This window comes from Astyanax mexicanus, chromosome 13, assembly GCF_023375975.1.
Source record: "Astyanax mexicanus isolate ESR-SI-001 chromosome 13, AstMex3_surface, whole genome shotgun sequence".
Classification (NCBI taxonomy): Eukaryota; Metazoa; Chordata; class Actinopteri; order Characiformes; family Acestrorhamphidae; genus Astyanax; species Astyanax mexicanus.
Genome location: NC_064420.1, coordinates 38474360 through 38490523, shown reverse-complemented (window position 1 = coordinate 38490523; position 16164 = coordinate 38474360). Strand labels below are relative to the sequence as shown.

General features: G+C 38.7%; 1 protein-coding gene across 1 annotated transcript in view; it reads left to right on the top strand.

Annotated features, from left to right (window-relative positions):
- Window positions 1-15235, top strand: part of arhgef19 (Rho guanine nucleotide exchange factor (GEF) 19) — a 39672-nt gene extending 24437 nt beyond the window's left edge. Inside the window, exons 2-16 of the mRNA XM_007246258.4 lie at window positions 1161-1794; window positions 2611-3150; window positions 4023-4155; window positions 4267-4346; window positions 4455-4696; window positions 5906-6066; window positions 6163-6315; window positions 6468-6597; window positions 8154-8228; window positions 8375-8464; window positions 9214-9377; window positions 9664-9822; window positions 11078-11157; window positions 11721-11825; window positions 13145-15235. Coding sequence (XP_007246320.3) covers window positions 1182-1794; window positions 2611-3150; window positions 4023-4155; window positions 4267-4346; window positions 4455-4696; window positions 5906-6066; window positions 6163-6315; window positions 6468-6597; window positions 8154-8228; window positions 8375-8464; window positions 9214-9377; window positions 9664-9822; window positions 11078-11157; window positions 11721-11825; window positions 13145-13302 — 2883 coding nt within the window. The 5' untranslated portion in view covers window positions 1161-1181 and the 3' untranslated portion in view covers window positions 13303-15235. The remainder of the gene's footprint in view (window positions 1-1160; window positions 1795-2610; window positions 3151-4022; window positions 4156-4266; window positions 4347-4454; window positions 4697-5905; window positions 6067-6162; window positions 6316-6467; window positions 6598-8153; window positions 8229-8374; window positions 8465-9213; window positions 9378-9663; window positions 9823-11077; window positions 11158-11720; window positions 11826-13144) is intronic.
- Window positions 15236-16164: the final 929 nt, after the last annotated feature.

The following is a 16164-nucleotide window of genomic DNA, read 5'->3' as shown; positions in this document are numbered from 1 at the left end:
AACTCAGTTGCGATACATCAGCTCACAGATGCCTTTTGCTGATCAATATCACCCTAGGAGTGATGTGGAGAAAGAGGGCCATCTATCCACCCAGAGAGTAAGCAAGGCCAACTGTGCTCTCTGAGGGCTCCGGCAGCTGATGGCAAGCTGCATGACCAGGATTCGAACAAGCGATCTCTGGATTATAGTGGCAGCACTTTAGACCGCTGGACCACTCAGAGCCCAAATATGTGACTTATGATATTTGTTAATAGGAACATTGTACCTACTGTATTAATAAAATGCATTCAGATACCTGTCTTTATAAAGACGCACACTTGTACTTTGTAATGGTTATGCACTGTATGGTGCTTTAAGTACTTAAGTTATTATACAAGTTTATGACAGTCATTAGTCATTATAAGGTATTATGTATGCTATATAATGCATCATAAATGCACTGATAATACATTATAAATACAGGAAAATAGACTATATGTATTGGTTCTTTAGTAAAAACATACTTATAATTTGTTCTTATGGCCTACAACACTGTGGCCAGGCAGTCAACCATTATGTAACAATTAACTTAATACCCAATTAGTCTGGGTGGGCAAGACTACAAACTGATGGTAAGGTGTGGGAGGCCAAACCCTTTATGTTTAATATTTAATAAATGATGCCAGTAGCAAATAGAAAGATGTACGTTTTGTATAATGCACTAAGAAATGTAAGAAAAGTAAAATTTACCTAATATTTACTCAAAATATGAGGTGAACTAAGTATGTTTTACTGCTGAGAATTAGGTAACAGTGATTTTAATTAAAAAAAGACCTTGTTAATGTTACAGAATTAATTTGTATTATATTTATTGATCTCATGAAAGGTTTTTACAGTGTATTCATGATCTTGCAACCAAACATAAGGCAGAGATCTTCAAGTCTGGACCTTGAATCCAGTTTCCAATCCCAGATCTTTTGGAGCAGTTGATGGTATTAATTGGCCATGTAGTCTCACCTACAGTATCAAGGATTACAAAAAGAAAGGACAAGAAACAAGATTCAAAGTCCAGATTTGAAGACCTTGAAGACATAGAGGTCTTCATTGCAGCCTTGGAATTTGCATAAGAGACACTAAGCTTTGACTTTCTCTATCCTCTCTCTATTTTCTATTTTCCTCAGCTCATATGTGCTGCCTAAGCCATGCTCCCTGGCTATGGATTGTCCCCTCTCCCTGACTTCCAGCCTCACCTCCACGCTTTCCGTTGCCGAGGGGAGAGCTCTGCCATGTGGATCCCTGGCTCGCCTGAGGCCCAGGTTGCTCTGAGCAACTCCCGGGAGAGCGGGCCTCTTCTGCGCCAGCACATTGCCGTGTGCCAGCAGGAGACACTAGCCTTCATTGACCTCCAGGAGCCCAGTACTAATGGCTTTCGCTCCTCGTCTTCGCTGGGGAGGCGCAGTTCCTCGCCCTGTCTCCCAGGTCCTCCTCAAAACGAGTCCTCGATAGACTGTTGCCAGAATGGAGGCACGGTTGCAGACACAGACCTGAACCACAAAAATCTGAACCGAGAAAGCCACCAAGAGATAGAGGATGCTCAGAATAATGACGGAGAACCTTGCGTGGACCTGCTTAAGACAGACTCTGAGAAACTCTTGTCCCAGACTTGGGGTGTCAACCCCAGAGACTTGTTCCTTCCTTTGTCCCCCATGTTTATGGACCCTCAGCAGCCTGACTCGCCCTCAGATCTTCAGATCCCGGATCAGTTTCGTTTACAGAGACGGACATCACAGGGAGCTTCGAAGGAGAAGTCTATACGTAAGTGCCACCTTCACTTAGCTGCTTTGTGCTACATTCTTTTTGGGGTTATAGGACCTTAAGTATAAACAGCAGTTAAAAGAGCAAAATACATATGTGACATTGAATGCTTATAGTGCTTAGGTTTGTAACCCTGGACATCTTACCCAAGTAGTTAAGCATTTAAAGGTATTCCACTATGGTAAAGGGTTTAATGGGTATGATGTAGATGTTTCCCTTAGCCTACTCACCAAGTAAAGCCCCTTTATCACAAGCAGGCGTGGGAACACTTGGGAACATTTGGGTACATTAATTGGAGGAACGCAAATGTCTGAATCGCTTAAACCAGACTTTACCCAGACTTTATCATGCCAGTACTTTACTGCAATGTCTGAGTTAGCCCATGTGTGAATCGAGCAGGTAATTGCCCAGATAAATCACAGTGAGTGTGTGGTTGGCGTTTCTTGTACGTCTGACAGGTAATCAATCAATGTTCTATGCTAATTCTGCAGAGCATTTATTATAAGAGTCCTGCCATGGCTCATGCCTGTGTTACACTGCCCTCTTGCCATGCAATCCCATGCAAGACCATTCCTGTAGTGAGAAATCTTCTTGAATGGGGAATATCCAGCTTCTGTACGCTAAATCTGATAAATGTATACTATGGATAATGTCCAAAACATTTTTTGCAGGCTTAATTATGGCTTAATTTCTAGGTCCTAAGAGGCTGAATCAAGTGATTTGACTGTATATAGTGGTGTATACGTGCATATTATATTGCTAAAATCAAGGACCTGATAAAGAATGATATTTGTGTTAATGTGTTTGTCTCTACAGGTCGTAAAATGAGGGTATACTCACCCGACAGTCCGAGTGACGAGTCTCTAAGCAGCCCAGGACTGGAGTGTGACTGCCTGTTCCCTGGATCATTTGAGTCGTTTGTAGAGGGAGAACTGGGCATGGTGGGCTCTACCGTCCCCACATCGCAAAGCTCTAGCCCCTTGTTAGATCTGGATGAGGATCTTGTGCTTACCTCCATCCCTACACCTCCACCACCTTCCTCTTACTCCCCTCAGGGACACACAGGTCTGGAGGAGACAAATGACGGGGAGCGGGCGGAGGTGAACCCAGGGGGCAGCGAGGCTCCGGAAGGCTCTGTCTTTCTATCTGGGACCTCCCTGCCACTTGCGAACCCCCTCCCCCTGCCCCGGGCCCGCTCGGCAGAGCATGAGCGCCGGCGCTTCTCTGCCTCGGAGCTCATCTCCCGTCTGCAGCTCTCACAGAGGAAGAACTCCTTCACCCTGAGGCTGGGCAAGTCGCTGTCCGCCCGCGTGGCCTCCCGAGACCGCCAGCCCTCTGGAAACCTCACTGTTGACTGTGAGTTCTTCACCTGCACCTCCAACTACTGTTGTTAAACTCCTACTACTGTTGTTTAAAATGATTTGCCTTATTTGCAAGGGTGGTCAACTCTGAAGATCTGGAGTCCAGGAGTTCTACCACCTTAGGTACCAAGGATGAACTCAAGTTCTACCAGAGTTGGACACCCCTGACAATTATAATAGAAGGCTTGAAACTGAAAATGATTTGACTTGAAATTTTCCAACCCGGTACTTGAGATACTACACTGAAAAAAATTATGCGTAAAATTTATTTAAAAAAAGTTTCGCAACTTTCTGCAATTGCTTTTTTTTTAAGTAAATTTAATTTCAGATAAATTTAAGTAACTTTAACTCGGTTACAAGACTTAAATGTTAAATAGAGTAAATAAATTAACTGAACTTCAGTCAATCCTTTCTTTTAGTAAACTTTACTTGACTTCTTCATACAATATTACCTAATTACAATTACTTAATTTATACAATATTACTCAAATCATTTGTGATACATAATATAATTCCTGAAATTTAAATATTTAATTTTATAGTCTCTACACTGTCTCAGTCAAGAAAGGATTGACTGAAGTTCAGTTCACTTATTTACTCTATGTAACATTTAAGTCTTAATACTCTCTATTTCAGCTTCCAGCACACTGATATACCAGGTGTTTGGTTCTTGACTACTTCAAGTTTAAGTCTTGGGACCCAAAAATTTAGACTGTCAGGAGGTTCCTCCAGGGGACTGGCTTGAGAAACTCACCTATCACTTATCATCTGTCTCCTGGTTAAAAATTGTTTCAATGCTTTTCATTCTGACACCCAGATGCTACATTTTTAGGGCTTACCCTTCTTGCCCCTCTTATCTGTTTGTAGACAAACCCAGCACCAGACAGCGCCTTTCAGGAGGATCAAGCGACAGTGCGCCGCACAGCCCGGTGGGAGTCGCACCACTGCTGCCCTCTGCTGACAGCACTCTGCCACCGCACAGAAGGAGCTCCAAGCTCAGGTGATGGCACATACCCTTTGTTGACAGCAAATACCACCTCAAACAGCAGCTAAGACCCATAATACCACTAAACATTTCATTCTTATAAATGCTGTTTTTCCTTTTCCACAGTATGAGGAAAGATTCCATTGATGAAGATGGAGATGTTCCTCCCAGAACTTCCAAACGCTTGTCCCGCTTTCTGCCCAGCTGTAAGTGTGACTTACAAAACTTAAAGTTCTTCATTTCTTCAGCATAGATGTTTTACTGTATATTTTATTCTTTATTTTCTCTTCCCTGTTATCTCTGTTCATCGCCAGTGGTCCTGTATCAAGAGTACAGTGACGTGGCCATTAACAGAGAGATCCAGAGGCAACAGGGGGCAGAACCTGGAACTGATGAGGACAGGGGTGGAGACTACCCCTCCCCCAGCAACCTCTCCCCCTCCAGCTCCTTCCGCTCCTCACGGGGCTCGGCCTTCTCCCTCTGGCAGGATATTCCTGATGTGCGGAGCAGTGGAGAGCTGGACAACTTCAGCAACGAGGAACGCAAACTGCAGGAGGTGGTTTGGTTTTATGTACACCGTCCATCAAAAGAGTTTATACACATTAGCATATGTGTATTTCCCCATCGGGGATCAATAAAGTATCTATCTATCTATCTATCTATCTATCTATCTATCTATCTATCTATCTATCTATCTATCTATATAAATGAAAGCATATACATTTAAATAAACAAATTGCTATAAAATAATGTCGCTTTAACATATTTGAACACTAACCATTTTTAAAAAGAAAAATATATCACAAATTCCAACTATATGTGACAAATATTTACCAGTCCATACTTTGGGAATAGTCTTTTTTTTTTCATTATTAGCACTCCTTCATTATTAGCACTCCTTTAAAATGACTCTTAACATGTGTTATGCACATGTTTAGCATTAGCATCTATATATTAACCAAAAAACTGTCTGCCTTTCTCTGTATAAATTTCAATCACATGTGATTTACTGTGTCTTTCTGTCTCTTTGATATGACTTTAATGTAGTGGGATTAAAACTCTGCATGGTGTGGTGAGAATTTGTACTTACTTTAATCTTGAAGCACCTGTATGTGTTTCCATTATGAACAATAGTTTTGAACGTTAGCAAGTTTAATCTCATCTCTCTCCCTGCCTTTATTCATCTCCCTTTTGTGGGTGCATAGAGATAGAAAGACTGGGTTTGGTATCATAATATGTCTCAACTCAAACATAACATAACTTTTCAATTAACTCAAAACATTAAAAGTCCTCTGCAGTGTTTTATAATTTTGATTTAATTGTATCTTCCAAAATTCTGAAGCTGTGGTGTCAAGATATATGTATTATTTTTATTTAGGAACAAATAAAATGATCAGGATGTATTGTCAGGTGAATAGCTAACACAATAGCAACCGGTCAACTGGAAAACACAAGCAGCATTAGGTTCTACACAGCCTTTTTTTTTAAAAAAGGCGTTTTAATTAATTTTAACATTAAAGTGTAAGCATTTATACTCAGTTGTCCACATGCAGCTGGGTTATCAAGGCATTGGGTATTTAAAACAGGAACTGGACTGATTGATCTATTAAATCTGTTCTTTAATAAATAAATTAAGTAGTGTAATTCCTTTACTTGTTTTGTGTTAACAGATATTTTATCTGAATTAACTGTAAAATATTAGTAAAAAAAACCTCAGTGTATGTATCATACTCAGACCTCATTTACTTTTTACCGTTCCCTCCAGGCTAAGTTTGAGTTGGTGACATCTGAAGCCTCGTACATCCGCAGCTTGTCCATTGCGGTGGACCACTTCATGATGTCTGTGGAGCTGACTGAGTGCCTGGGGGCTCAAGAGAGACAGTGGCTTTTCTCCAAACTGCCTGATGTAAAGGACGTCAGTGAGAAGTATGAAAAAATGGAAAAGAATAACGTCTTTTTGCATTTTTGTAAAACGTTTTGAATGGTTTTAAATTACATTTCCTTTTTCTTTATTTTCTCAAGGTTTCTGCAGGACCTGGAGCACCGGTTAGAGGCAGATATCCTGCGCTTTGACGTGTGTGATATTGTCCTGGAACACTGTCCTGCACTTCGGAAGGTCTACCTTCCATACGTTACCAACCAGGCTTACCAGGAGCAGACCTACCAGCGGCTCCTGTGAGCACTCTTTCTCTGTGTGTAGTTTATTTGTTTTATACTTTATGCACAGTGTCATTTGGCAGAAGAGCAGTCCAACACTAGGCCAACAGCACTGGTGTCTGCCCACGGTTCGGCATTGTGTTCCATCATTTTTATTTATTGCTTTTCAGGCAGGAGAATCCCCGCTTCCCTGGAATCCTGGCCCGTCTGGAGGAGGACCCCATTTGCCAGCGGCTCCCTCTAACGTCATTTCTCATCCTGCCTTTTCAGAGGATCACACGTCTTAAAATGCTGGTAGAGGTGCGCACCATATCCTCTAATACCTACGATCGTGCCTCAGCACTAAATCTGGGACATTATAGAGGAATGCTTAAAATCCATAGATTTAGTAAATGCAGAAATAAAGAAAACAGAAATGAGTGAATGTGCTTGTCATGGTTAATATAAACTGCTACATTTTCATACAAAATATTTTATTATCTAATGATATACATCATGTACATTGAACCCAAAATAGTCTTCAGTTTCATTCGATAACCCTTATGAAAAGGAAGTAAACTTAAGAGCATTAAAAGTATGTTCAATTAGGTACAGAATACTAAAAGTGCATTTTCTATTTAATATACTCTATATATAAGGAAAAAAAACATAAAATATATTTTATATTTTTCCTGTAGCATTAAGGTGTACACAATACGTAAAGTAGTACATTTACAATAATTTACTTCAAGTGTATTATATGAAAATTATGTTTAAAAAACATACTTTAATCTACTTAAGTTTGCAGAAGTTAAACGAATAAAGCACTCAAAAGCACAAACTAATGATTTTAAATATAGCTTAGTTATAATTGAAAAATTCTTAAGTTGCCATGAGTTGTTCCAAAATGTAGTAGAGCACATGTAGTATGTATTTAAGTACATATCAGTTTTAATGCTAAAAGTATATACTTTGTAGATATACAATACATTTCAAAAAGCATTTACCACACTCTAATGTTGCCAATACTTCTTATAAAACTTTTGTACCTGAGTGGGCAGTTCAGTACACATACCCCCTGCTTCCACAGCCACGCCTTTGTAATGTGTGCAGCATGTGGTTTTGGAATGGAATGGAATGGAATGGAAGTCCCTGGAACAGATGTTTTCTTGCGGGCTGTTCAGCTTATATTATCTGTAATTCAATAAAAATAAATGTTAAAGATTTTTAATGTTAATATTCCATACTTCCATACAAGTTTTTTTTTTATTTAAAAAAATCAGTTTGCCCAATTATAAGCATGGTGGACATCATATACATTTTTAGTATTTTCTTAAATATATTTTAGTCTTTCTAAATGTGTTGTTATTTATGCTTTTTCAAAAAATATATTTTCGGGAAAATAATGTGAGTGGTAATCATAGCGATGCATGAGAGGGAGTGCTATAACATGTAATATTGGCACAGGCAAAGTGTCATAAATCAGCACAGCGGTGACAATATTACACGTTATACTGTAGCACGAACCTCAGGTGTATAATTGTGATTATACCACAGTTCCATTATCACTGTTTTATTGAAAGATTTTGAGTTAAAGAAAACAAGAAAATACGATCTGTTTGGTTAAAAACACTCCGCAAGTTAAAATAGTTCCACTGCTGCTCTGTTTGTAGCTGCACTGTTTGTCTGGTAAGAGCTGCATCGTTGCTAGGTTACCTGTATGTGACAAAGTAATTACAGTGCAATTCGATTACAGTGCATTACCGGCTGATAACGGCACTTATAGAACACCTCTCAGCCAATCACATTGCAGGGTCGCAACTAACTGTTTTATAATATCCTAAAAAGTTCCTAATAACTAGTATGACTTGTTACAGAACATCCTAAAGAGAACAACGCCTGGTTCACGAGACGAGGACACTGCCACCAAAGCTTTTAATGAGCTGAAAAAGGTAAAAGTGCTGTTTCTGATTCCACACTACTGCTTCTGATTAGGCCGGTCCATATTAATAATGGAATTATAATGAAAATATGAATGGATCTGTTGAGATTAAGGGACATTTTCAGTGAATAAACCTCTCTGTATGTTCTGGAACAGATTATAAAGGAATGTAACTCCAGTGTACAGTCCATGAAGAGGATGGAAGAGCTAATTCATCTCAATAAGAAAATACACTTTGAGGGAAAGGTAATATAGAATACAGTACATCCTCAATTTGCAGTAGTGTCTCCTTGTTTTGACTCCTATCATCACATTTTCAGCAACATTGCAGATATACAGCTCTGGAAACAAATAAGAGACCACTTAAAAATGATGAGTTGCTTTGATTTTGCCAAATTAAAAACCTCTGGAATATAATCAAGAGGAAGATGGATGATCACAAGCCATCAAACCAAACTGAACTGCTTGATTTTTTGCACCAGGAGTGGCATAAAGTTATCCAAAAGCAGTGTGTAAGACTGGTGGAGGAGAACATGCCAAGATGCAAGAAAACTGTGATTAAAAACCAGGGTTATGCTACCAAATATTGATTTCTGAACTCTCAAAATGAATGAATATGAACTTGTTTTTTTGTGTGTTATGTGAGGTCTGAAAGCTCTGTATCTTTTTTCTTTATTTTAACCATTTCTCATTTTCTACAAATAAATGCTCTAAATTACAATATTTTTAATTGGAATTTGGGAGAAATGTTGTCCGTAGTCTATAGAATAAAACTACAATGTTAATTTTATTTTACTTAAATATATACCTATAAATAGCAAAGTCAGAGAAACTGATTTAGAAAAAGATTTTTTTTTCCAGAGCTGTATATTCTCAGTAGAGCTGAAAAAAGAGATAATGGGTGTAGAAACAAGGATGGGGTCATAATGTTACACTCTGTCTGTGTATCTGACATGTTTAAACACTCAATTTATTTATTTTTTAATATTTTTTAGATCTTTCCTCTCATCTCTCAGTCTCGCTGGCTGGTAAAGCACGGCGAGCTGTTGGAGGTGGACACGCAAACCATGAGCATATCCGGCTCCAAACTGAAACTGCCTACCCGACCAGTGTATCTGCACCTGTTTAACGACTGCCTGCTGCTCTCCCGGAGAAAAGAGTGAGTCTTTAATGAGAAACGAGGGAGCAGGAGCTGGGGCAGGGCATGGGAAAGTAACTGAAGGAGGAGAGAGTAATTTATGTGGGCTTTTTTATGTGAGGTTTCTGTCTGAACCTGTGGTGGTGTTTTTTCTCCGCACTGCTGGAGGGTTAGTAAAAAGCTGAGGCGCTAAATGCTAATTGTAAACCTGCTTACAAGGTCTGAGGCCTGACAGCAGCTGTGATAACAGAGCACAGCTTATAAATCAAGCTGGTAACAAAGTGTTGTTGTTTCTGTCCCACTGCAGCACGTGGAAGTTCATGGTGTTTGTGCACGCGAAGATCGGCGAGCTGAAGGTGAAGGACTTGAGTCAGAAGCTTCAGGGCATCTCAGGCTTCATCTTCCATCTGCAGCTATGTGAAGGCCAGCAGCTCAAACATCAGATCCTGCTCAAGTCTCAGACAGAGTGAGGCTTACGTTCCATCAAACTCATAACCCTGCTATGTTTCTTTGAATATTACCTGAGTACTTATATAGATTAGGGTGTCAATCGATGAAATGTACAGCTGCCAGTGTACAGGGGTTAGACAATGAAACTGAAACACCTGTCATTTTAATGTGGGAGGTTTCATGGCTAAATTGGAGCAGCCTGGTGGCCAATCTTCATTAATTGCACATTGCACCAGTAAGAGCAGAGTATGAAGGTTCAATTAGCAGGGAAAGAGCACGGTTTTGCTCAAAATATTGCAATGCACTCAACATTATGGGTGACATACCAGAGTTCAAAAGAGGACAAATTGTTGCTGCACGTCTTGCTGGCGCATCTGTGACCAAGACAGCAAGTCTTTGTGATGTATCAAGAGCCACGGTATCCAGAGGACAAATTGTAATGTCAGCATACCACCAAGAAGGACCAACCACATCCAACAGGATTAACTGTGGACGCTGTAAGAGGAAGCTGTCAGAAAGGGATGTTCGGGTGCTAACCCGGATTGTATCCAAAAAACATAAAACCACGGCTGCCCAAATTACGGCAGAATTCAATGTACACCTAAACTCTCCTGTGTCCACCAGAACTGTCCGTCACCACAATAAATTATTGTGGTCCAAAACCAGGTGTTTCAGTTTCAATGTCCAACCCCCGTATATCTATATATATATATATATATATATATATATCAATGTATATCAATGCATTTGCAATGCAAAATGGTTTTGATGTTCATTGTGTCTTTCTTCAGTATTACATCCCTCAATTTTTAGAAGCTGTGTTTCCATCCAAAATGGTACACATTTAACACTTTGCAGTTTACAATACTACAAGTAAAATGGAAACAAAGTTTGCCTGGTCACAAATAAGACACATTCCTGTGAAATGGATGGAATCAGGCCGAAGTAGATCCAGATACAAAGCAGTTGTACACATGGTGATGCATGGTGTGAATAAGCTCTGATTTGCAGGTCTAGAAGTTAATCAGTTAATCAGTGAATCCTTTATGAAACTACATACAAATAGAACTTAAATTAATTCGGAAAAAAATAAGAATCTCATGTGACTTTTTACCATCCAGACTGAATCGATATGCTGAAAATTAGATTTAAACTGCCTGTCTAAACAAAGCCAAATGTAAACCTTGGGAAATCATATAAACATATTATTTCCTAGACATGCATATAGACATGACTTACTTGCTACTCTAAAATCTTGCTTTTCTGAACAGGAGTGGTAAACAGAGATGGATAACAGCCATGTTTCCTCCTGACCCAAAGACAACCAGTGAACAGACCAATGAGAATGAAGGTGAGGCCATTTTCATATTGTGGATTATCTTTATCATTAAATGAAGACAGTGGCTACATTTCCAATCCTAGGCTACAGCTGAGGTGGGCAGAATGTCTTAGCTGCTATGTGACAAAATGCTGGACCAAAGTGAAGGATTCTTTAAAGTATACAGCCTAAAAATGCAGCCGACATGCAAAGCATGTGTGAAAGGGCCTGCAAACCACAGTCCAGACCAAAAGACCATTTTTTTCTGATCAAACATCTGAAAAAAAAAACTATTTGCTGAACTGACAGCAATCTAGGCTAAAGCAATGCCACTATAATCAGGAGATCGCCGGTTCGAATCCTGTTTATGTAGCTTGCCATTGGCTACCGGAGCCCTGAGAGAGCACAATTGGCCTTTCTCTCTCTCCCCCTCCAGCATCACTTTAAAGAGTGATGTCTTTATAAAACCTTTATAAACTTTATAAAAAGACCTGCCTGACCTTGACTGCAGCCTACAGGTTCTGGAATGCAGCTTGTGAGTTAGAGGAGGAGATTTTCCAGAGGTTAACATGTTAAGCTGTGTTGTGTTCATGCAGATCTGTCTCAGGTTCAGTGCATTAAGAGCTATCAGGCGCAGGAGCATGATGAACTCACACTGGAGAAGGCGGATATCCTTCAAGCTAAAACCATTACGAGTGATGGTAAGCTACCTGCAGTGGATTCACTCAGCGGGGTCTTTGGGGTTATCTATGTGCTTACAGTGCCTGCGTAGCCACTTTGTTGATGTGGGATTTGAGTTGCTGGAATATGGGCAGTTTCTTGGTGGACGTGGGCTCTGAGTGGATTTGTACAGCATGTGTTGTTCCCAAATGGGCCACATCATTAGAGCCCATTTAAATCTTACATAGGTCTCATTTATGCCCCATGTACAGTGCACAACCCAGTTGGGCCTATTATTTTTGCTGGTTGCCAGTTGTGCTACTTATACCAACCCCACATAGACATGTTGTTGGTGTTGGTGACCATATAACCAGTAGTGTTTTTAAGCATAATGTATAATAATCTTATTTATGATCTGATAATAATATTTGACTACACTATATAGCCCTATCCGGACAGGATTCGTTTTTCAGGGGGTCCTGGGGTAATTTTTCTCTTTTATGGTGGATCCTCTGTGAATTTATTCCTGTACAGAATGACAATATTTGTGTTTTTCTTAGACGTCCTCTAAGAAAATTACAGACAGAATTAAATACTGTTTTTTTTGCTGAACTCTGTGATGCTACGGTAATTCTAGTCCCGTCCAGACGCACATCATTGAGTTTCGTTACCTTGCGTTTAATAAAATAGCTATTTGTCCACTGCCACGCACCGTAATTAGACTTTGGTCACTCGTTTCCACGGAGATCCACGTAAACACAACAGAGAGTGAAAATGGAGGAGCTACTGAACATGAGGTCATGTGATTGAGAAAGCCAAAAATGTCACTGTTTTTTTTTTAATTGCAGCCTTGATGAAGGAGTTTTATTACCGAGTAGAAGTAAAGTATTAAAAATAAAGTTACTAAACAGCCTTTTTTGAAGAATTTTATAAATAATCATCTCTTTCAAGGAGCATTTTAAGAACTGTACAAAGGTTCTTTGAGGCATTGCTCAAAGAACTTTTTACAATAAATTGAGGGGTAACACTTTACAATAGGGGGTACCATGATTAAAAGTGCTTGTGACAAAATGTCTCAATTCATTATTCATTTAGACTAATTAAGAGTTTTTTAATCATTAATCATTTTAAATAAGTAATTTCTCACGTCATTATTATTTGCATACTTATGCATTATAATTCAGTTATGTTTGATACTGTCTTTACTACTGTCAATTTATAATACTTAGTTGGGACAATACTTAACCATTTAACAATTATTGTAAAAATTATTGCAACCCTTTTGTAACCCTATTGTAACCTATGTTACCAATTAAGAAAACCTCACATGTAAATAACTCTGTTATTTCTTGATCCTCAGGATGGGTGGAGGGGATCCGGTTGTCTGACGGAGAGAGGGGCTGGTTCCCCAAAACATACGTGGAGGAAATTACAAGCCGCAGTGCTCGCTTACGAAACCTCCGCGAGAACATTCGCATCAAGTGTGTTACTCAGAAACTAGAGGGCGAGTCTCAGTGAGGGCCTGTCCTGCTGTACAGTACAACCTTTTATTTAATTCTTGCTTTATATAAAAAGAGAAAGAGTTTATTTGATGTTAAAGTTAGAGTCTCATCACCTGCAAACAAAAAAAAAAGGTTTGGTTGTCTGAACATCTGGATGTGGAGTGGATTTCCAGTGGTGGGCAGGCATGTTCAATACTGTAGGTGCACTTCAATGGAAACTGATGGAAAATGGGGATCATTACATCGTCAGTACTCTTACATTTGCTTTCTCTTTCTTTTGCTGTTAGAATATGTAGATATGTAGCATTTTAATGGAGCACTACTTACTGTCTTACAATCATAAAAAGGGACGTTACAAAAGAGAACAGCTAAAATATCTGGGTTAAACAGGTAATAATGAGGGGAATGGCATATGAACAGAGCTTGTACTTGTGCTGCCTTCAGGTCCACTTTGGAAGTTCATACTTACATACTTATTTTGGATCTTACAATATTGAGATGATTTACGTTCAAATAGTTTTGGCAAAGGTTTTTTGTATACTTCTGTTTTTTGTTGCCAACAGAGAGCAATCATATATAGAACTACAAACAGAAATCACAGAAAATGTTATAAGAAAGTTTATCAGCTTTTTGAAAAGGTTCCAGGAGGCCTGTTGTTACGAATGAGGAGGGATGGACGTAAGTGCAGATATAAATGTATACATTTATTAAACAATATAAATAAAAACAAAACAGAACACAAAACACGGGTAGCGCAAAAAACTCACAAAAACAAGACTAGAATATATATATATATATTATATAAAGACTAAGAGAAACTAAGGAAACATGAAATTAAAAACATAACTCTTAACATAGAATAACTAGGAACACTTACTAAGATAATAAAACAGACCTGGAGTGAAGAAACAGAGATTAAAGGAATGCAAACTACAAAACCCATAAACATACATACAGAGGACATGGAGACAAAAGACTCGACAAGCAAACACTCATACAGATACTATTTATACACGAGGGTGAGGACCAGTAATGAGGGGGTGGGGTTACAAACAGGACACAAGGTGACAACACTCATGGCTAGGGCGGAGACAGGAACAAAAACACAACAGTAGCACATGGCTGGAAACAGCTTTCATACAAGAGACCACAACTAGACATTTTAAAATGAATGAGAAAACGATGGAATGAGACCTTTAAAATAATTACAATAATATTGCTTCTTGCAATTACTTTTAGAACAAAATATCATCATGACCATATTATCCAAAAAATGTAGCTATCCAAACAGGCCTATTTGTAGCATGTTAAGTCATGTGTAGGCGAAAGTAAACTGTTAATAAAAAATAATGCGGTGTTTATATATAGCTAACTTACACATAACAAATTTAAAATATTTATTTCAACATTTATATTGACACATTTGATTAAAAAAGTTAGAGTTACTCGAAAAAATAAAATTTCTCCACTTGTAAATATGAATTTGTTATGGTGTTGATATGTTTCATCTCATAAAACCCAATAATTCCAACATGGCTTGAAGGCAGCACTAGTTTGTGTGTTTGAATATGGCTCCATTGCACTTCATTATAAAGGAGGATTAAGTAACTAAGTCATTTCAGTGGTTGTAACAGTTGTAAATATTCAAAATTTATTTCTTCAATGATTCAATGTAATGTTGAACTGAATTTAACTGATTTAAGACATTGCTGTTGCAAATGATTGGTCTGTTGTCCACTCCTACTTTTACAAACACTATAGATGCATCTCGATGACCATTATTTATGACAGTAGGATGTGGATATTTTTTGTAATTTCTGTTTGGAGAAAATACACTTATATATAATTATGCTGAGCATGGTCTATAAAAGCACAATAGAGATATATTTCTTTGTGTTGCATTCTTGTAAATGTTTTATCTTTAAAATAAATGCAGATATCTGAAACCATTGTGCCTATTTATATGTATTTTTTTCATTTTTACCCATTTTATCTTCAAAGTTGTAACTCCCCCTACCATTCACAATGCTCCTGACACTAGGAGCGAGAGGACAGTCACATGCCTCCTGTGTCACCTGTGAAGTCAGACTCCACCTCTTTTCCAACTGCGGCAAATTCCGTTTCAGCCAATGTGCTCAGAGGAAGGCTCGGAAGAACCAGAAACCCTGAAGCACCGTGCTTTGTTTATTTCAAGAAATTTTGGAGCCTTTCAATTGGGCTGATAAAAAAATGTACAGAACAGCTGTTAGATCAAATTTCATTCATATCATTATTTACATCACGATTAATCATGATTTGATGTTAAAGCTGATGTCTGTAAGTTGATTTGTGATTTGGGGGATGTAGCCCTCTCTGGTGAGAATGTGTAGAAGAAGAATCATTTTAAACTGGGCGGGTGTGATGCGGTCTTCTTTCAAAGCGGATGAATCCGATTCCAGGTTATGTTTAGTCAGAAAGAAAGAGCGCGCTCAGAAAACTCAGAAACTTTACTTCAACTGGACACTTTGGTTTTATTATGAGTGAATGAGCTACTGAGCTCTGAGTGTCTCCATTGCTTCACCAGCCGCTCGCTTCAGTAAAACTAAAAACTGAGCCGGATCCTCTTTAGCCTTTTAGAGGCTGTACGTGTGACGTAAGTATGTAAAGACATATGACGTGACCCGAAGAACAGAAGAACCTGTGAAAAGTGACCGGACACACCAGTTTTTAGAATTAATATATATTAGGCTTAGCAGGGATGGTCGTTTCAATACACTGGTCCCATTAAACACAATATTTTGCCCCTTTTTAACTCGGAAATGCTTCTGCTTTTAGTTTAGAAACAAAACTATCTTTAATTACAACTCAGTATTGTTGTGATGAATCTGATTCTTTGTTT